At 39.3% G+C, this 15,685-nt stretch overlaps 2 protein-coding genes across 4 annotated transcripts in view; both read right to left on the minus strand.

The window, feature by feature from the left end:
- Positions 1-846: 846 nt before the first annotated feature.
- Positions 847-5,908, minus strand: LOC134870733 (potassium voltage-gated channel subfamily A member 7-like). 3 transcript variants are annotated; one of them, XM_063893114.1, is made up of 3 exons: positions 5,653-5,908; positions 4,593-5,322; positions 847-2,457 (listed from the first exon to the last, which is right to left on the minus strand). In XM_063893114.1, the coding sequence occupies exons 2-3, from the start codon at positions 5,277-5,279 to the stop codon at positions 1,552-1,554; spliced, it is 1,593 nt and encodes a 530-aa protein (XP_063749184.1). In that variant the 5' UTR covers positions 5,280-5,322; positions 5,653-5,908; the 3' UTR covers positions 847-1,551. The 3 variants fall into 3 exon arrangements, with proteins under 3 accessions (XP_063749184.1, XP_063749183.1, XP_063749182.1); XM_063893113.1 differs by having other exon boundaries at positions 4,593-5,364; XM_063893112.1 differs by having other exon boundaries at positions 4,593-5,443.
- A 2,751-nt stretch (positions 5,909-8,659) lies between these two features.
- Positions 8,660-15,685, minus strand: part of LOC134870732 (potassium voltage-gated channel subfamily C member 1-like) — a 50,491-nt gene continuing 43,465 nt past the window's right edge. Inside the window, exon 5 of the mRNA XM_063893111.1 lies at positions 8,660-13,658. Coding sequence (XP_063749181.1) covers positions 13,645-13,658 — 14 coding nt within the window. The 3' untranslated portion in view covers positions 8,660-13,644. The remainder of the gene's footprint in view (positions 13,659-15,685) is intronic.

Raw genomic sequence — 15,685 nt, forward strand, 5'->3', positions numbered from 1 at the left:
TTGAGAGAGAAATTCTGAATGAAAATAAACATGATGCAAGTTTCTATTGTTTGTCTGAGTCTGACATGCGTCTGGAATTCAATGAAACATTTAAACAAACCATGGAAGAAACTATATACAAAATGAGGAAGAACTTATTTTGACCGATGATCACAGCTCTCATGGTGCAGGAGAAGAGGTGGGCTGAATACTTTGAAAGCTGGAGCGCTCTCTGCTGGACAAATATGCTGCAAAGGGGGCTACTTAACCAACTCTTTGTTTTCAATACATGAATCTATAAAACCCTTTCTCAAATGACATATTATGCATTTAAATAATGACATTTCCCTACAATGTACAGTACTGTGAACTTGTTACAGACATAAGACATTTAGGTCATTAGTTGGATCCAAATCTGATGCTTTGGTTGAGGAAAATAGCACTTTGTCTTGTTACACTAACGGAAGTAACGTAAAATATAGCACATAAGCGAAGACGATTACACTTCGCCATGTTGCATTAGTGCACATACCTTCCATGAGATGTTGTGGAAAGTGTCATGTGATCCAGTGACACTGAGAACAATGGAGCTACTGCTTATACCAGCTTAGAGGTGGTGGAAAAGGTTGCATGTGCAAAGTGAATCTGGCAGACCTCTGTTACTAAAATACTTAGATGCATTACACTAAGGAGTGAAGTATTAATTGTAATTGTCTAGTTTGCTGCTATAATCAACAAGGCTGATATTATTATGATGCACCAGTATGTCTCTAAATAAATACTCAATACAACGGACAACAATTAATAACAATGCCACTTTTAAGAAAATTAATAAAATATAATCTTTATTAAAAACACTGAGTGCATAGTTAAGCAGTTAAACACAGAAGGTTTTATAGCAATCAAAACCTTCCTCTTTAACACAAATAGGTAACACTCTGTCGTTATGGGTAATGCAGAAGTGTTGTATTACAAGATGATAAAGGTCGCTACAGGTCAGCTAAACCAGAACTTTAATAAAGTTCACTATCATTTCTTACAGAAGAATGTTGAGAATGTGGGTTTGGTTTTACGAGAGATCTCAATCTGTCTGCAGCGACAGCTCTGCTGACGTTTGGTTTAGTTTTGATGAGACGTTACATCTATATTGCCAATAATCTAACTGCTTCCACTTCAAACTTTAAGCCAAAAAGTGACAGGGCTAAGACATCATAGTTTCAAGGCACATAACAGACATTCAGAAAGTCATTGTAAAACTCAAGCTGATAGCATAAATAAATAACAGCTTATATTATTTGCGTATCAAGACCCTGAGAAGATAAAACTCACTCTCTGTTTCTTGCTTTTTTAAAGCTACATTATACAAAAATTGCTTTTCAGCAGCATTTGGCTGGCTAGTGCTGTAATAAATACCTGTAAATGAAAAGTACAGTCAATAAAAAGCGTCTTATTTGTATGGTGTAACTTACCAGTAACCTTTTTTCAAATTTCATTCATTGCTTTTCATTCTTCTTCTTCATTCATCTGTCATTTTTCATACTGTCAAATAGTACAAAATAACACTCACCATCACTAAACTTGAGTAACCAGTGGTTCCCTCAGATATGTGTTTCCTCCACTGAACTCCGTGGTCTGCCCTGCACACAGTCCAGCCAGCAGAGTCCCGTTCAAAGGGTTGCAGATGCCTTCAATGGCATAATAATCTCCCTCTGGATCTCCATCTCCGTCATCTGTTTCCTCCCCTTCTGGCCCCTCGTCGTCCCACAGATTCGAATTGATGTGGGTGTACTCGGATTGATCCACACATTCAGTCTCCCGGTGGTAGAAGTAGCTAAAGTTGGAGACAATGACGGGGACTGGCAGCGAGATGGTGAGCACACCGGCAATGGCGCACATTGAGCCCACCAGCTTACCCCAAACTGTCGTTGGGTACATGTCACCATAGCCCACTGTGGTCATGGTGACAACCGCCCACCAGAAGGCATGTGGTATACTAATAAAGTCTGTGTTGTTATGGTCAGCCTCTGCAAAGTAGATGGCGCTGGAGAAGATGATGACGCCAATAAACAGGAAGAAGATGAGCAGGCCCAGCTCTCGCATGCTAGCCCTCAGTGTCTGACCGAGGATCTGAAGGCCCTTCGAGTGACGAGACAACTTGAAGATCCTGAACACCCTCACCAACCGGATGACTCTGATGATGGCAAGAGATGTGGCTGGAGAGGCTTCATTGTCCTTGGCCAGCTCCGTACCCAGAGTGACAAAATAGGGCAGGATGGCACTGAAATCAATGATGTTCATGACGTCCTTGAAGAAGTGCATCTTGCTGGGAGAGCAAGTGAATCTCATGAGGAGCTCAAAGGAGAACCAGCATATGCATATGGTCTCCACCAGGAAGAAGGGGTCCTGGAAAACACTCTGTGGAAGAGGCATGTGCTCAGATACATTCTTTGCCTGGGAGTGGTACCTGTAAAAATATTCCTGGAGTAAAAGAAGACAGGAAGGACATAAAATATACTTGTAAACCGTAGCAGAAGGATCACTTCTACAAGACTAAATATACACAATTGGCATTAGTCCACAAACAAGTGCAATTTTAACACCCCTTAAGGGATACGTTTAATAATAATTGTGAAAAATGTCCATGAATAAGTAATAAGATGAGAAGTCGCTAAAGAAGTATCATTATTGACATAAAGTGTGTTAGCGTAGAATTCTTAAATGAAGTGTTTCCATGTCCACAATCAGTATTTGCTAGTTTATATATCGTTTAGGCCAGAGGAATGATGGGATTAACAATACTGGGAATATTCAGTGTGCAACATAACCCCAAAAGTAACCTGGAAGCTAGAAAGAATTGTTCCCGTATGTGCTGGGCAAGTATTCTCATTAGGCAAGACGGGTGCCATCTTAGGGGTATCCAGTTCTATAATTTATCCGTGTTCCATCCGTGTTCCAAAAGTCCTCCAAAGAAAAGAAACATATTGCCTGACATGTCAAAGTATTTCTTCATTTTACAAACTGCTACTCAGCAAGGCCTTGTGTTTCATGGTAATCTAATAAATGACATAGACTGTTCAGTATGTTGTCCAACATCTGATTGGTTCTCACTTTTGACACCATCATAAAAGCGTCTGACATCTGCGGCTTTACATTTCAACCATAGCTTCATTTATCTCTGTCAGTCCACCTGTCTTACCGTCATCCGTGTCTGTTATTAGAATCACATTCAAACATTGGAGAGTGGCTGTCTAAAAAATCTTACACTTGACATCAAGTTAAAAGTGTGAAAGCGGATGAGACGGATATAAGGGGATCAGTTTAGTATGCCGTAATGGGCTGTAAATACATCTCAGCATTGTTTGAATAAACATACAGTATTCCTTTTGACTTTCTGTGGTAGTGTTTATTACTAAAGGTGGACATCTATGTGTTGATCTGTTCAAAGGGCTCTCCTAAGACTAAATATAACCCCGTGAGATCTCCGAAGAGAAACATGAGAACTTCTCCTCTCCCATCTCCACCTTGGTTGCTATCCTGTCTCGCTGGCTTCCACAGCCATGCAACGTTGCCAACGCAGTTCAGTGGGTCTGCAGCTGACTTGGACTGGAGTAAGTTACAGTAGTTTCCTGGCAGGCTCTTGTGCAAAGGCAACCTGGCCTAGCACCGCAGTCCTGGAAGAATGTGTTAACATGACCCAACGTATGCCTCGCCGCCTGTGAGACCTTTTAGTCTCCAGTTCTAAGCCACGAGAAGGCTTTGGCTCACCTTTGCCCATGTGCTCAGTCACTTGTGTGACCTTTTATTAACACACCTAACAGTCTAGTCACCCTCTCTTTTCTTTCCCTCCTTTTATTTGTACTCCATGCATCATGGGTTACTGCCTGTACCCTTTAGCGCTTCCTGAATCGGAGTGTATCAAATTTAACAGCCGTCTAAAATAATCACACATAAGCTTCCCTTACTCACCCTCTCTCTCTCTCTCTCTCTGGTTTGTGTCCAGACATATTAGAAAATAGTTCTTCACATGTCAGTATTTTTCCTCTTAGCACACTGTAGTACTCACAAGTGTGTGTTTACCTAAAGACCTACTTCCTGTGATATCATGTTTCAGCCTGACCCAAGCTGTTCACACTTCCCATTCAAGACATAATCCCAGGTGGTTTGATTTGGGCTTCTTCTTTTACACCTTTGGGAGGTGTCAATGAAATAATTGGTGATTATAAAACCATGAGAACACAGTTTAAAAACGTTTGAATGGTAGAGAGAGCGTCTTTTTAAATGACTACCAACAATATATTCTCTCATGTCTAACTCTTTATTGTTGACAACTCCAATCTAAGGTCAGATGTTACAATTTAATTTGATTTAATTGGCCGTGTCCTCTCTTAATACACACTCCTATTTCTTTTTAAACTGCAGCTGTCCCCTACTTAAATGATCTCAGGGTAACTAAATCATTTATTCAATGAAAGATACTTACGACCGTCCGTACTCATTAAGCCATTACCAAACAAAGTAATTTCCTAAACCCTAAAAACTTCCCAACCTTCCCTCTTTGACACCGCTTTATACCATCCTTCCTCCCAAACATACACACTGATCGCACTACCTACCTCCCGTGACTCCTTCTCATTCCTGAAGTCGGGCAGTGTCTCCAGACAGAAGATGAGGATGGACACCACGATGACCATGACACTGATGATGGCTATGATACGTGCGCCCGATGAGGATTCGGGGTGCTCAAACAGCATCCACAGTCTTTTCTGGATTTCGTTGGTCGGCAATGGGGTCGCTTCATCTTTTGGAAAACCTTCGTCCTCCTTGAAGCGGTTCATGATGTCGTCTCCCAGCTCATAGAACATCAGCTCATCCATAAAGATGTCCAGGGGTATGTTCGCTGGCCTTCGAAGCCTTCCACCTGACTGGTAAAAGTACAGAATGGCATCAAAGCAGGCGCGGTTTCTGTCCAGGAAAAGCTCGTTTCGAAGCGGGTCAAAGTATCGTGACCTGCGCCTGGGGTCACCGAGCAAGGTGTCTGGGAATTGGGCTAAGGTGCGAAGCTGAGTTTCATAACGCATCCCTGAGACATTGATAGCCAGTCTTTCACCCAGCGCCCATCCACTCCTCCACAGAGACCCAGAACGCCTGCTCTCTTTCTTCTTCTCCTTTTCGTTCCCTTTGATTTCCTGCACTCCTTTTTCCTCACAGTTGAGCTGGTTCTTCAGCTGTTTATCGTTGTCTTCATCGCTTTCTTTCCCTCTGCCTCCTCTTTCGTCATCCTGTGGGTCACTGCTGTCCATTCCTCTGTGTGTCCCAGGCCAGGGAACTGTACAAACCACTCTCCTGAGAATTTGTAGAACAACTGGACTTAAAAGCAAACCCTGTCTGAAACCAGAGCGATAGTTCCATCAGTCGATTTTGTTTTCAATTGAATAGCATTACAGATGGCATGAGAAGCAAATTGCTGTAAGAGAGATAGTATAGTAAAAATAGTCAACTTTCTCCAGGACAGATTTGATCATATTTACAGACACACATTTCTCAAAAAGTTGCAAAACTTCCTTTTAAATGTTAATTAAGCACAAAACTGAATGTACAATCACACTGTGGACTCATACAATTACAAACAGGCAATGTTAGCACCCAGCTAGCGAGATGAAAGCATTTACTCACTAAGTATAAAACAGCTGATGACAGAGACTAATGGCAGGATGAAAAATCACATTGTTCGTCTCCTGTGGCTCATCAGGTTGTATGTCTTCCTGTCTGTCATCATGTCCGTCTGTCATACACACAAAGTCCTTGTACAGCTTTCCACTTTCAGTCCTCTGGCAGCTAAACTCTCTGACCAGGTTGAACTCAAACTGTGCTTCCAGTTGTTTGCTAAGGGAACATCCACGATCTTATCCTGTCCCTTGCTGCCTCACGTTGTCCGTCTTGAAATTTTTTGGGAATGCTGTCCTGTTGAAATTCAATATCTGCTAGAGCCCTCCGACCCCTCCCCGTCCTTTCCCTCCATTTTAGCTATGAGGCAAGACAACCTTCAACCTTCCTATCAAATGTCACCTCTGCCAGGCACTGCATGGTGTTATCGCCTCTAACAAGCATGGTACTCTGACTGACAGAGGTCCCTCATTGCTGCTCATTAACTCAAAAGCATTTCATTAGAATATGCATTACTTAAAAATAAATTGTGCCGTAGTTATAATCTTAAAAAATACACAGTCAAGTTGGCAGTTCAATTCGTAGTGGCAAAATTAAACAGCAATGTGCATAGCATTTAGATTGTTTTGATTATTTATGATCAACGTACCATTTACCATTACCATCGAATCCACTAAAATGTCTAATATAAATAAATATAACAAACAATTTGCAACTTTACCCTCATTTGGATCCTTGGTACGTTCTGATCAACGTGTCGATCAGCAATTTTTGATGTAGATAGCATCGCAAGCTTGCTGCTAAAAACAAAAAGTTACTTTGACTGCGTTTTTTAGTTCATCTTGGAACTTCATTTGGTAGTTTCATTAAAAAAAATATCATGGCAAAAAACACCATGTACTTACTGTACTTTTTAAAGGATATGTGTTCGTACTAGAGAGCAACAGAGCCTTGTTGCTAGCTTGGGAGTGTTGACATTTGGAATTAGTACTCATTTGTTCTTTGTGTTTTAATTGTTGGAAAGAAACACAATGTGTTATGGTAGTGACCATTTCCACATGTAACTATGACGTACAACTGTGTGTTTTTCTAGAGGCTGCACAAGTATAGCTGTAATGTTAGCATTGGTAAAACTGTTTGGCCAATATATGTGCAGTAAATTATAATCCTAGCCTATTAATAAGTAGCTAAGGTATATTACAGTATGAAAGTATTAGTTGTATGATTGGAGCTGTTGTTGTTAAGGTTTACATTTGCCCCACAGTTACTTTTAAACATATTGTACTAGTTTATTGAAAATGATGTGAATATATCAATTTATAAATTGTGGAATAATTATAGTCGAAATATGGGGTTGTTTCATATTGCATGGAATAATAATAACAGATAATATTTTAATAATAATTTAAGGCTTGTGCTCGTATTAAGTTGATTTAAGCTAAAAACAATAACACATAATAATCATGCATGTTAAAAATAAATCAACCAACCAATTAGATTCACTGTTATTACTCATCCTCCTGAATCGTCCAAACAAAGACATAACGGTGTATTACCACCAGAGGGAGGTGATGTTTTGGCACAAAGGAGAAAAGACTGAAGGAGGCCTCTGCCGACATTTCCTCATTGCTCCCTTCAGTCACAGAAAAGATACACTGCTCTCTGCATTGCCACATTTCTCCCCCATTCGATGGCATCAAATGATATAACTCAGACTGCAGATCATGTATCTGACAACCTTTTGTATGAATGTGCTCATGAAGCAATAACCATGAGAATGTCTGCATGAACCGTGTTGACATAATAAATCAACACTATATGAATAACATGTAGTATGACATTCTTCTAGATTTTATAGAGGTGCAGAGAATGTGGGTTTGAACCACAGAGTGACACCCCATAGAAATGTTATTTTTAGCGCAGTGCATCATAATCTTGGGTAAGGGAATACTGTGACAGAGAAGTAGGTGCTTCTGGTTCTGTAAAATGGCATTTAATTCTGTAGCTGTCATGCAACTCTGCAGAGAAACCATGAGACCCTGTGACTCCTGTGAGATGGCTGCACATACCAGCACAGATTTATCACCACGGAGAGCAGTATGAAGCAGATTATGGAGATCCATGAGTAGAAAATAGATGACTCATCAGATCACATTGCCTTATCTTACCATGAGGTCCTTACACCGGTTTATTATTCTGTTCTTTTATAAAGGACTAAGCCGTCTCGGAAACAGCAGTCATACGATTATTTGGTGATCACTCTCCACTCTGCAGGTTGCCTATTAATTGTTCGCTTTTCTTAAACTTTGATTTACCTAAACAACTCATTGCCACACCCTTTTTATTTGCAATGATTTATGGGTCTGTGGTATGTCAAAAAGAATTTGTGGGACCACTTTAACTTCTTACACTGCTACCTTGTATTTTAGTTGATGACTCTCCTACATGTACAGAATGTACCTAATGTTTTTTTAATGACTTAGAAAAGATTACAGCTCTAACATTTTAAATTAAGCCCTGTGCAAACCTTCTAATACGCTTATTTTCACAAAGTCCTGCAATCTCTGTTATCATGTCCTAGAATAGATTACTCTTTTACATTAAGAAGTATTACATTTCATTTGATTTTGCCATGTTGATCTCCCCTTCCTAAGGGTTTTAGAAGTTACAGAAATGTGGAAGCAAGCCAGGAAACCTCAACTCAAATAACATAATCGTTCTCGAATATCATTATCATAATTATAGCTGACCTTAAAATGATAGATTACTTTGACTGGTTGCATCCAACAACACAATACCCCAAAACATCTAAGCACTAATTTAATGTGTCATCTTTCAGTTTCTTGAAAGACTTTGTTTTTTCTTTGTGTCCACACTTCAAGCAAGATTAAATCAATCACTGCTTTGTGGCTTCCTGTTCCTGACAGGCTGATGAAAAGCGATAACTGTGACAGTCACTACAGAAGTCCGTATGCACAGGAGCACACATTTCATCAGTTAGGAATCTGACACGCCATTGATGTTAATGTTTTCATTTATTTTAAGTTCATTTCAATGATTTTTAAGCAATGTTAATGTCTTTGAAAAAGCATCCCATGACTGTTAATCAGTTGATCATTCAAGCTGCTATGGAGATTGGCTCACATTAGATCGCATTGACATTCATACATGTTAAGTCTCATTAGTAGAAATTAGTTCAATTATGACACTTTATTGATATGTTTCTATTTTTTCTTCAAAATATAAAAAGATAGATCATGAACATTCCATTGAAATATACTTTATACAGTTTCTTGATGAGTTGTTCTTTGTGTCCCAACATTTCAAAAATAAAATCCGGCATAAGTCACATCCAGATACTCCAGTGACCACCTCTTCTCCCCATTCACTCTCCTACTTAGACCGCAGTACAATGGACTAGTACCTAAGTCTGTTTTATACAATTTGATGGCATGTAAAATGAACATACATCTTTTATCTTTGGAATGCTTACGTGAATGCATGATGCTAGCTTGTAATATTAGATGTATGCATGTCTGTATGACTTTTGTGGTGTTCGTCGCATTATTCCTAATTAAAATTATAAATATATTACAAAAATCTATTTAGTATGATAACATCCCTTTTAAAACAACTCTGGTCTTATCACTTTGTAAAATAATTTTTTTTTTTCGATTATTGTGATTGCTAAGTCACTTTATGGACAGCCATAAAGCCACTACACATGTGGTTGCAATCATCTGAACTGATGACAGAACATCTGTGTCTCAGGGAGCATACAGTAAGTGTCGATCAGTGGCATTCGTGGTGCAGATTGCATACAGTGTCCTCAATTTAAAAAAACAAAAAACATATTCAACAGAAAACAGGCACATATAAAATAATGTCAACGGATTTCGTAGAGGATGTGTCAACCAAAGACCACATAACACCTTCCAAACACCTGGAGAGGACATGTCATTATATCGTCACAACACAAAGTAGTCGTTAAGTTTACAGTGGCACCTACTTACCATGTAAAGCATGTTTGATCTTTTGGTTTATGTTAGTGTTTACACAGGAAATCTTGAACATTGATCGCAGAAACTTTAGAAAATAAAACAGACTTAGCACTCTCAACATTGTAACTCATTCTGTTCAACATGACTAAATCAAACGGCAGTATTATGCAATAGAAAAAGGAAAGACATCTTTTTCAGCCTGGCATTGGCAGAGCAGTCACAATGAAGAGAATGAAGAAACATGGCGAAAGTAACAGCGAAACACAAGGAAAACAAAAAAGACTCGGCCATGAAAACACATGTGGGTGGAGCACAAAGTTTTTGCAAGTGTGCACACCAATGCTAGAAGTTTACCTCTGAAATATTATAAACATCTTCGTGACCATCGAAGCCGTAGTTGCTGGGAGGGAACTTTAAAAAGGTAAGGGACCAAAACAAAATCCCACGGACCGTATTTGCAAATAAACAGAAGCTCCTGTAAAACCTTGAACTCTCTATGAAGTCTACATCACACGATATCCTGGTGAGCCTCCAACTCTAATGTACTGGGAATGGATTGAGGACCATTCAGCTGCCTGAGCTGAGCCCCGGACCAGCAGGGCCTGAAACTCACTTCAATACCAAACCAACGATGAGATGCTTTTTTTTTGTTTTTTTACATCAATCTCCTCTCTGTGGACACTGGTATCTCTCATCCTCTATTTATCGCAACACTTAAAGTACTTCACTGACATCAGTTTGGAAGCTCTGGGTCTCTTTGATTGGTGCTCACGTAACTGTGTTGTGTGCTGTAACGAGCTGCCGACTAGCCAGCTGGATGACGCTTACTCCGCGGGTAATGACGAATGCAAAGACCTGACCATCTAAAAAAAAAAACAACGACGAGCTACCTCTACACACTCATGCTGACACTGTGAGTGCGAGTAGTTTTCAGTTGCCTCTCGAAGGAAGACGTTTCTGCTCTACGACACGGCACAGTGTTCATAGTTATCAGGACTGGATTCAGGACAAACAATGACAGGAGGCTAAGGGGTTTATGTCAAGACTCTGTTCCCCCCTTGAGAGATAATCAAGTCATAATGCATGCGTTTTTTTACACATCACGGTGAGGTGTTCACATTATCGTTGTCTATATACTAGAATTTATTATGTTAGAAAGAAAACACCTACATCCACACACACCACCGACACACCTGAGTCCTTTAAACCACACACAAACTTTGGAATGGCAGTTGGTTCCATGCAAACCTGAAATCTCTCTTGATTGTTCGCCAGTATAGCATCTTTTATAGTCTGTTATTGGTCTTTATTGGATAACCTGCACTTGTATTCCCTTTTTTTTTTTACTTAGGGCTAGTGGAACAGAACTGCCTATCCCAGAAAAATCCTGCCATGGGCCTTTACGAATCTCTTTAACACTGAGGCGTTGAAGATACTCTCGAGGTTCTCCGTTTGCCCTGCTACAATCATGTGACAACTCTTGTATTATTGCCAAAGAAAAAAAGCAAACTATGAGTACTAATAAAGCAGCCAAAGTTGCGGTATGGGGAAGCGGTTGTTTTACAACTGCTGCTGCTGTTGCTGCTGCTGCTACGGTAGTTGTGCAAATGATTCAAGGAGGAACACATAGACTAACAACAAACAACCTGTGCGCAAATGCTGTACTGTAGTTTGGCAAGGTCTGCAATGATCACTGTTGAGTGAATGGTCTAGAAAATATACTGCTCGATGCATAACAAAGTAAAACTATAGTTAAAAACACTGGAATGGGGAATGTAGGGCAGTAGTAGCAGAGAGATTTCATCAAACAAAACATAGTTCAGGGTGTACTTTGCAAACATACATTTTTCAATATTCACATTTTTTTTACTTTTCAAAACAAAATATAGCTCTTCTCTTTCATTATAATCTTTTTTAAAACATTAATTGCATATAACATTTTTTTAATTCATTTTATGTATACTTTTTTTGTATCTCTAGCACCCTTGTCTTGAACTAAGGGCTTGCAGAAAAGACAGTCATGCAAACTAGTCATGCTGGTAAACAAAGTTACAAAAATGCATTATCTTTTTTTTCCATTTGTTTGTCTCAGCGTCCGTCCTTTGTCGTCCCAATGTCTTCATAGGCGAGAGTCTGTCGTTGCTCATTGTCTTTCAAAAAAAAAATCATTTTCCAGGTGCTTGTGGGGAAAATAACTTTGCCCGCTCATCATAACAAAATATTAACTTCCCATCTTTTTTTCCAGGCCTTTGACTCCATTTCATGATGCCAAACTTTCTATCAACACTTGCATCTGATTATTTTTTTTCCATTCTGGACCTTTTCTGCTCCGAAACTTCCTCCGAAGCCACGGATAGTTGATTTGTTTATCAAAATATAGATTTGTTCTCTTTGTACACTTCCACACGTGCTCTACTATTGGTCCATTTCGTCTCATTTTCCCCTTTGCTTAAGGGCTCCCTTGATGGGCCATCCTTATCTTGACATCGACTTGGCAGTCGTTGGCAGCAAGAGGGACAAGAGAGAGATGGGGCAGTATTAAACTCTAGATTCTTGTGCCTTTATTGGCAGTGTCGGCCTTTGTTTAAGGAAAAGCGAGTATCTGATTGGTCCCTTTCATTAGAATTTCCAGCTAATGTCCAGCTTTATGTGACGTGAAAAGTGTCCTTGTGGCAAGGGTGTCCTTTTCGTTTAAATTTAGGCAGGGCAATATCCCTCGATATTCAAAAAAAGACTGACCATCGTCTCTTAGACTTCTGGCTCCTTGAGTCAGTCTTTTTGCTCCTCCTGTCTCACTGTGTCAGTCAGACATGGGGACACACTTGTAATAGTGAAATGTGCATATAGGAATGGGATGCTAGTGGCAGTTTACTTACTTTTAGAGGAATGTTTTTGTAATAAATAGAGGCAATGGGCAGTGTGAGGGCGAGTACAAGCTCATCCTCAATGGAATATTCCTCCTAATCTACTATACATTACACAAGGTCATTCAGCAAGTGCTTGCTACAGGACCTTTGGTCTCCCATATAGATGTTCGGGCAATCTCGTGTGAGTACATGAGAGATAAAGAGAAGTCGTTTTCCACCACTTTCTTATAGAGAATCCTTCAGGTAAATGCCATACACGGCCAGTTTGAGCTAATGCTACATGTGCTTCATTTGATCAACTTCATCGTTTTGTTTCAGTACTTGTGAAGAGGGCAGTGTTTCAGTCTGATAGAAGTGAATGGAAGACATAGGTTCAGTGGCAAACAAGCTATACAAGTGCTAAACTTCAACGAGGGATTATAGTATGAGTGTTGGTTAGTACTGATTTTCGTATGCACTGTCAGTATTTAGTGCTTTTTTTTTTGGAATGTTAAGTTATAGCAAGACCAATCTTTTGTCTCTCATGTACTATAGTGTTTTTTATCTTCACTGTAAAGGAACCCAAGAGGAAAATGACATCTATAAGATCCCTTGAATGCATAAATTCCTCTCTCTCCCTACCATTGATGGATTAAGTGAAGTTATTCCCCAGCCAACAAATGCTACAATATGTTAGCAGAGATGCTACATTGTTCATTCAGTCCTTTGTGAAGACAAGTGTTTTTTTTCAGAAGCTTGTAAAGTTGCTCAGTTGTTGCTCAGCACTGCAGGTGGTGCGGAGTTGGTCATCATACATGATGGCGAGTATAGTGTTGTCGGAGAAATATCATCTGGAATGTGTAATCAGGAGTCCATTCTCTCCCCCAAAAGCGTGTCAGTGCAATGCTCAGTCAGTTTGCCGAGAAAAAACAAAAAGTCAGTCAGGCCGTTTTCAAAAATGGTGCGGAGTTCCAAGAGGCTGCTTTGGTAACAACTTGAAGAGCAGACCATGTGATTTATAAATTCATGATTAACCTCTGGTCTCTCCACCCCCAAAGATCTCCTTTATCCATGTCACACCTGTAGCTTACGTGGCTCCCGCCGCAAAATTGTGTTTACCGGTAACTGACTCCTCATTAGAGAGAAGGCGAATGCTAGAAACTTAACACTGTGAAGAAAAAGAACAGAAAGACATTAACATTATGTGCACAGAGAATACACAGACTTTGTAATAAAGCATGATAGTGAATTGAATACTTCTAACATTACGTGGAAGCACTTGTATTGGTTTATAGAGGTTCTCAACGAATATAAACCAATCACATATTTGGAATTTGCCAATAACATTGTTTTCCATAATACATAAAAGTGTCTATAACTCACATCATACAATAGGGATATAGTTAGGGATTACCATTACCTGTAAACTGCTGGTTAACTGTGCATGTCAGAGTGAGGTGCACACATTTAAACTGTAAAGACATCTCTAACACAGCTACAAAAACAGCCTACAAGCAGAGAGTTGGCACATCTTGAAAAACACAATTAAAAAGTGGTGACTGACAGTGTTAGAAAGCAATAGGTACACTGAATGAGACAAACGTCCAGCCAACTGACCAGCACCATGCCCCCCACTCTGCCAAACCAGCATCTCTACAGGAGGGAATTAAGTGCAGGTAATTTTGAATAAAATCACGTGATAGGGAGAAGATAACCGGTTAATGTGTATGTGTGACTCAGTGTGTGCGTGTGTATGACTGTGTGCAAACATGTTTCATGTACACTTCATGGAAAAGACATTTTTGACAGATGGACACAGACACTACAAACATACTCGATGCTAATTATGGACATTTTCCCTTTAGTTTGACACAATTTCAAGCTATGCATCATGCAAACACAGCTGCAAATTCAAGACAGAAGTTGAGCAGTTTAATAGAAAACCATTCTTGTACCACATGTGCTGGCATGATGCATTATTTACTGGGAGATTAAACACTTCTGTTGTGGTCTCACCAAGCCAATAAAAAAACATTACGCTTTATTGCAGACGCTTTAAGTCTTCACTTGCTCTTCGCTTCACCATCTTCCTCTGTCAATGTCCGCTGTAAAGCTGCAATTTCCTGAGAAAAGCTGTTAGTAAGACAAGTTCATTTGTAGCCTTATAGTAAATGTTATGGATTCAGGTAAATGAAAGCAAAAGCCCTCATACACATTACAAGCAACCGTGATTTACAGGGAAAAAAAGCGGCTATTAATCTGATCCACCATGGATGCTTACCCATGAAGCATAAACTTTGTAGCTGTGTTGAAATATTGTGATATGTGTCTGCGTCACAAAATGATGCACATGTTAAACAACATTGTCTATAATTGGATACTACGCAATAGTCTTTGTTTGGACACAAACCAGACTTTATTTGTCTTTTACTGGCACCAGTAACATCCTATAACAGTGTCAGGTTTTGTAAATCATAACATTTTATTGATAGGTAAAATAAATTATTGGTACACTTTTCTGATCCAAGCAATTTGAGGATTGATATCTCCAGCATTACATTAGTTTGCTTCTCATTGAGTGGATATTTTGGGATGGATGGATATATTTGAAAGTTGATTCATTTTCATTTTTTTGCAAATCAAATAACGGTAGTAAGTGTAGTTTTCAAACTGCACATGAAGCGTAAATCACCCATGGCTTCCAGGGTACGTTAGCAAAGCCTTTAAAATGTACACATGCTTTACTTGTATATACAATAGACTGCAGTGCATTTATCCTGTGTAGGAGCAGCAGGAGGAAGTAAACAACACATAACAAAGAATGCACTTTCCTTTGGTATTTCAACTGAATTAATAATAGCTTGCTTTAAAAATATAATGTGGACACAGTATTATAAAATACTAAACAAACATACTCTCTTTTTGAAATACACTCATAGTAAGTATGTATTTATAATCAGAACGGTTAGGATCCAACTCTTCATATGATATCCAGCGCTGTTCGGATAGCTTTTAAATCATGCTCACAAAATGTACATAGATATATTATTCTGTATGACTTTAATGTATTCACATGTGTTGATACAGATATGAACATACTCAATAATAACCACTGACCTAATAATAAGCATTGCTTGGAAGGTTTAGCTAGTTAAATCTAGCTAGTTTGAATGTACTCCTAAATGGACATCAGAG

The sequence above is a fragment of the Eleginops maclovinus genome, chromosome 10 (assembly GCF_036324505.1).
Source record: "Eleginops maclovinus isolate JMC-PN-2008 ecotype Puerto Natales chromosome 10, JC_Emac_rtc_rv5, whole genome shotgun sequence".
In the NCBI taxonomy this organism is placed as follows: domain Eukaryota; kingdom Metazoa; phylum Chordata; class Actinopteri; order Perciformes; family Eleginopidae; genus Eleginops; species Eleginops maclovinus.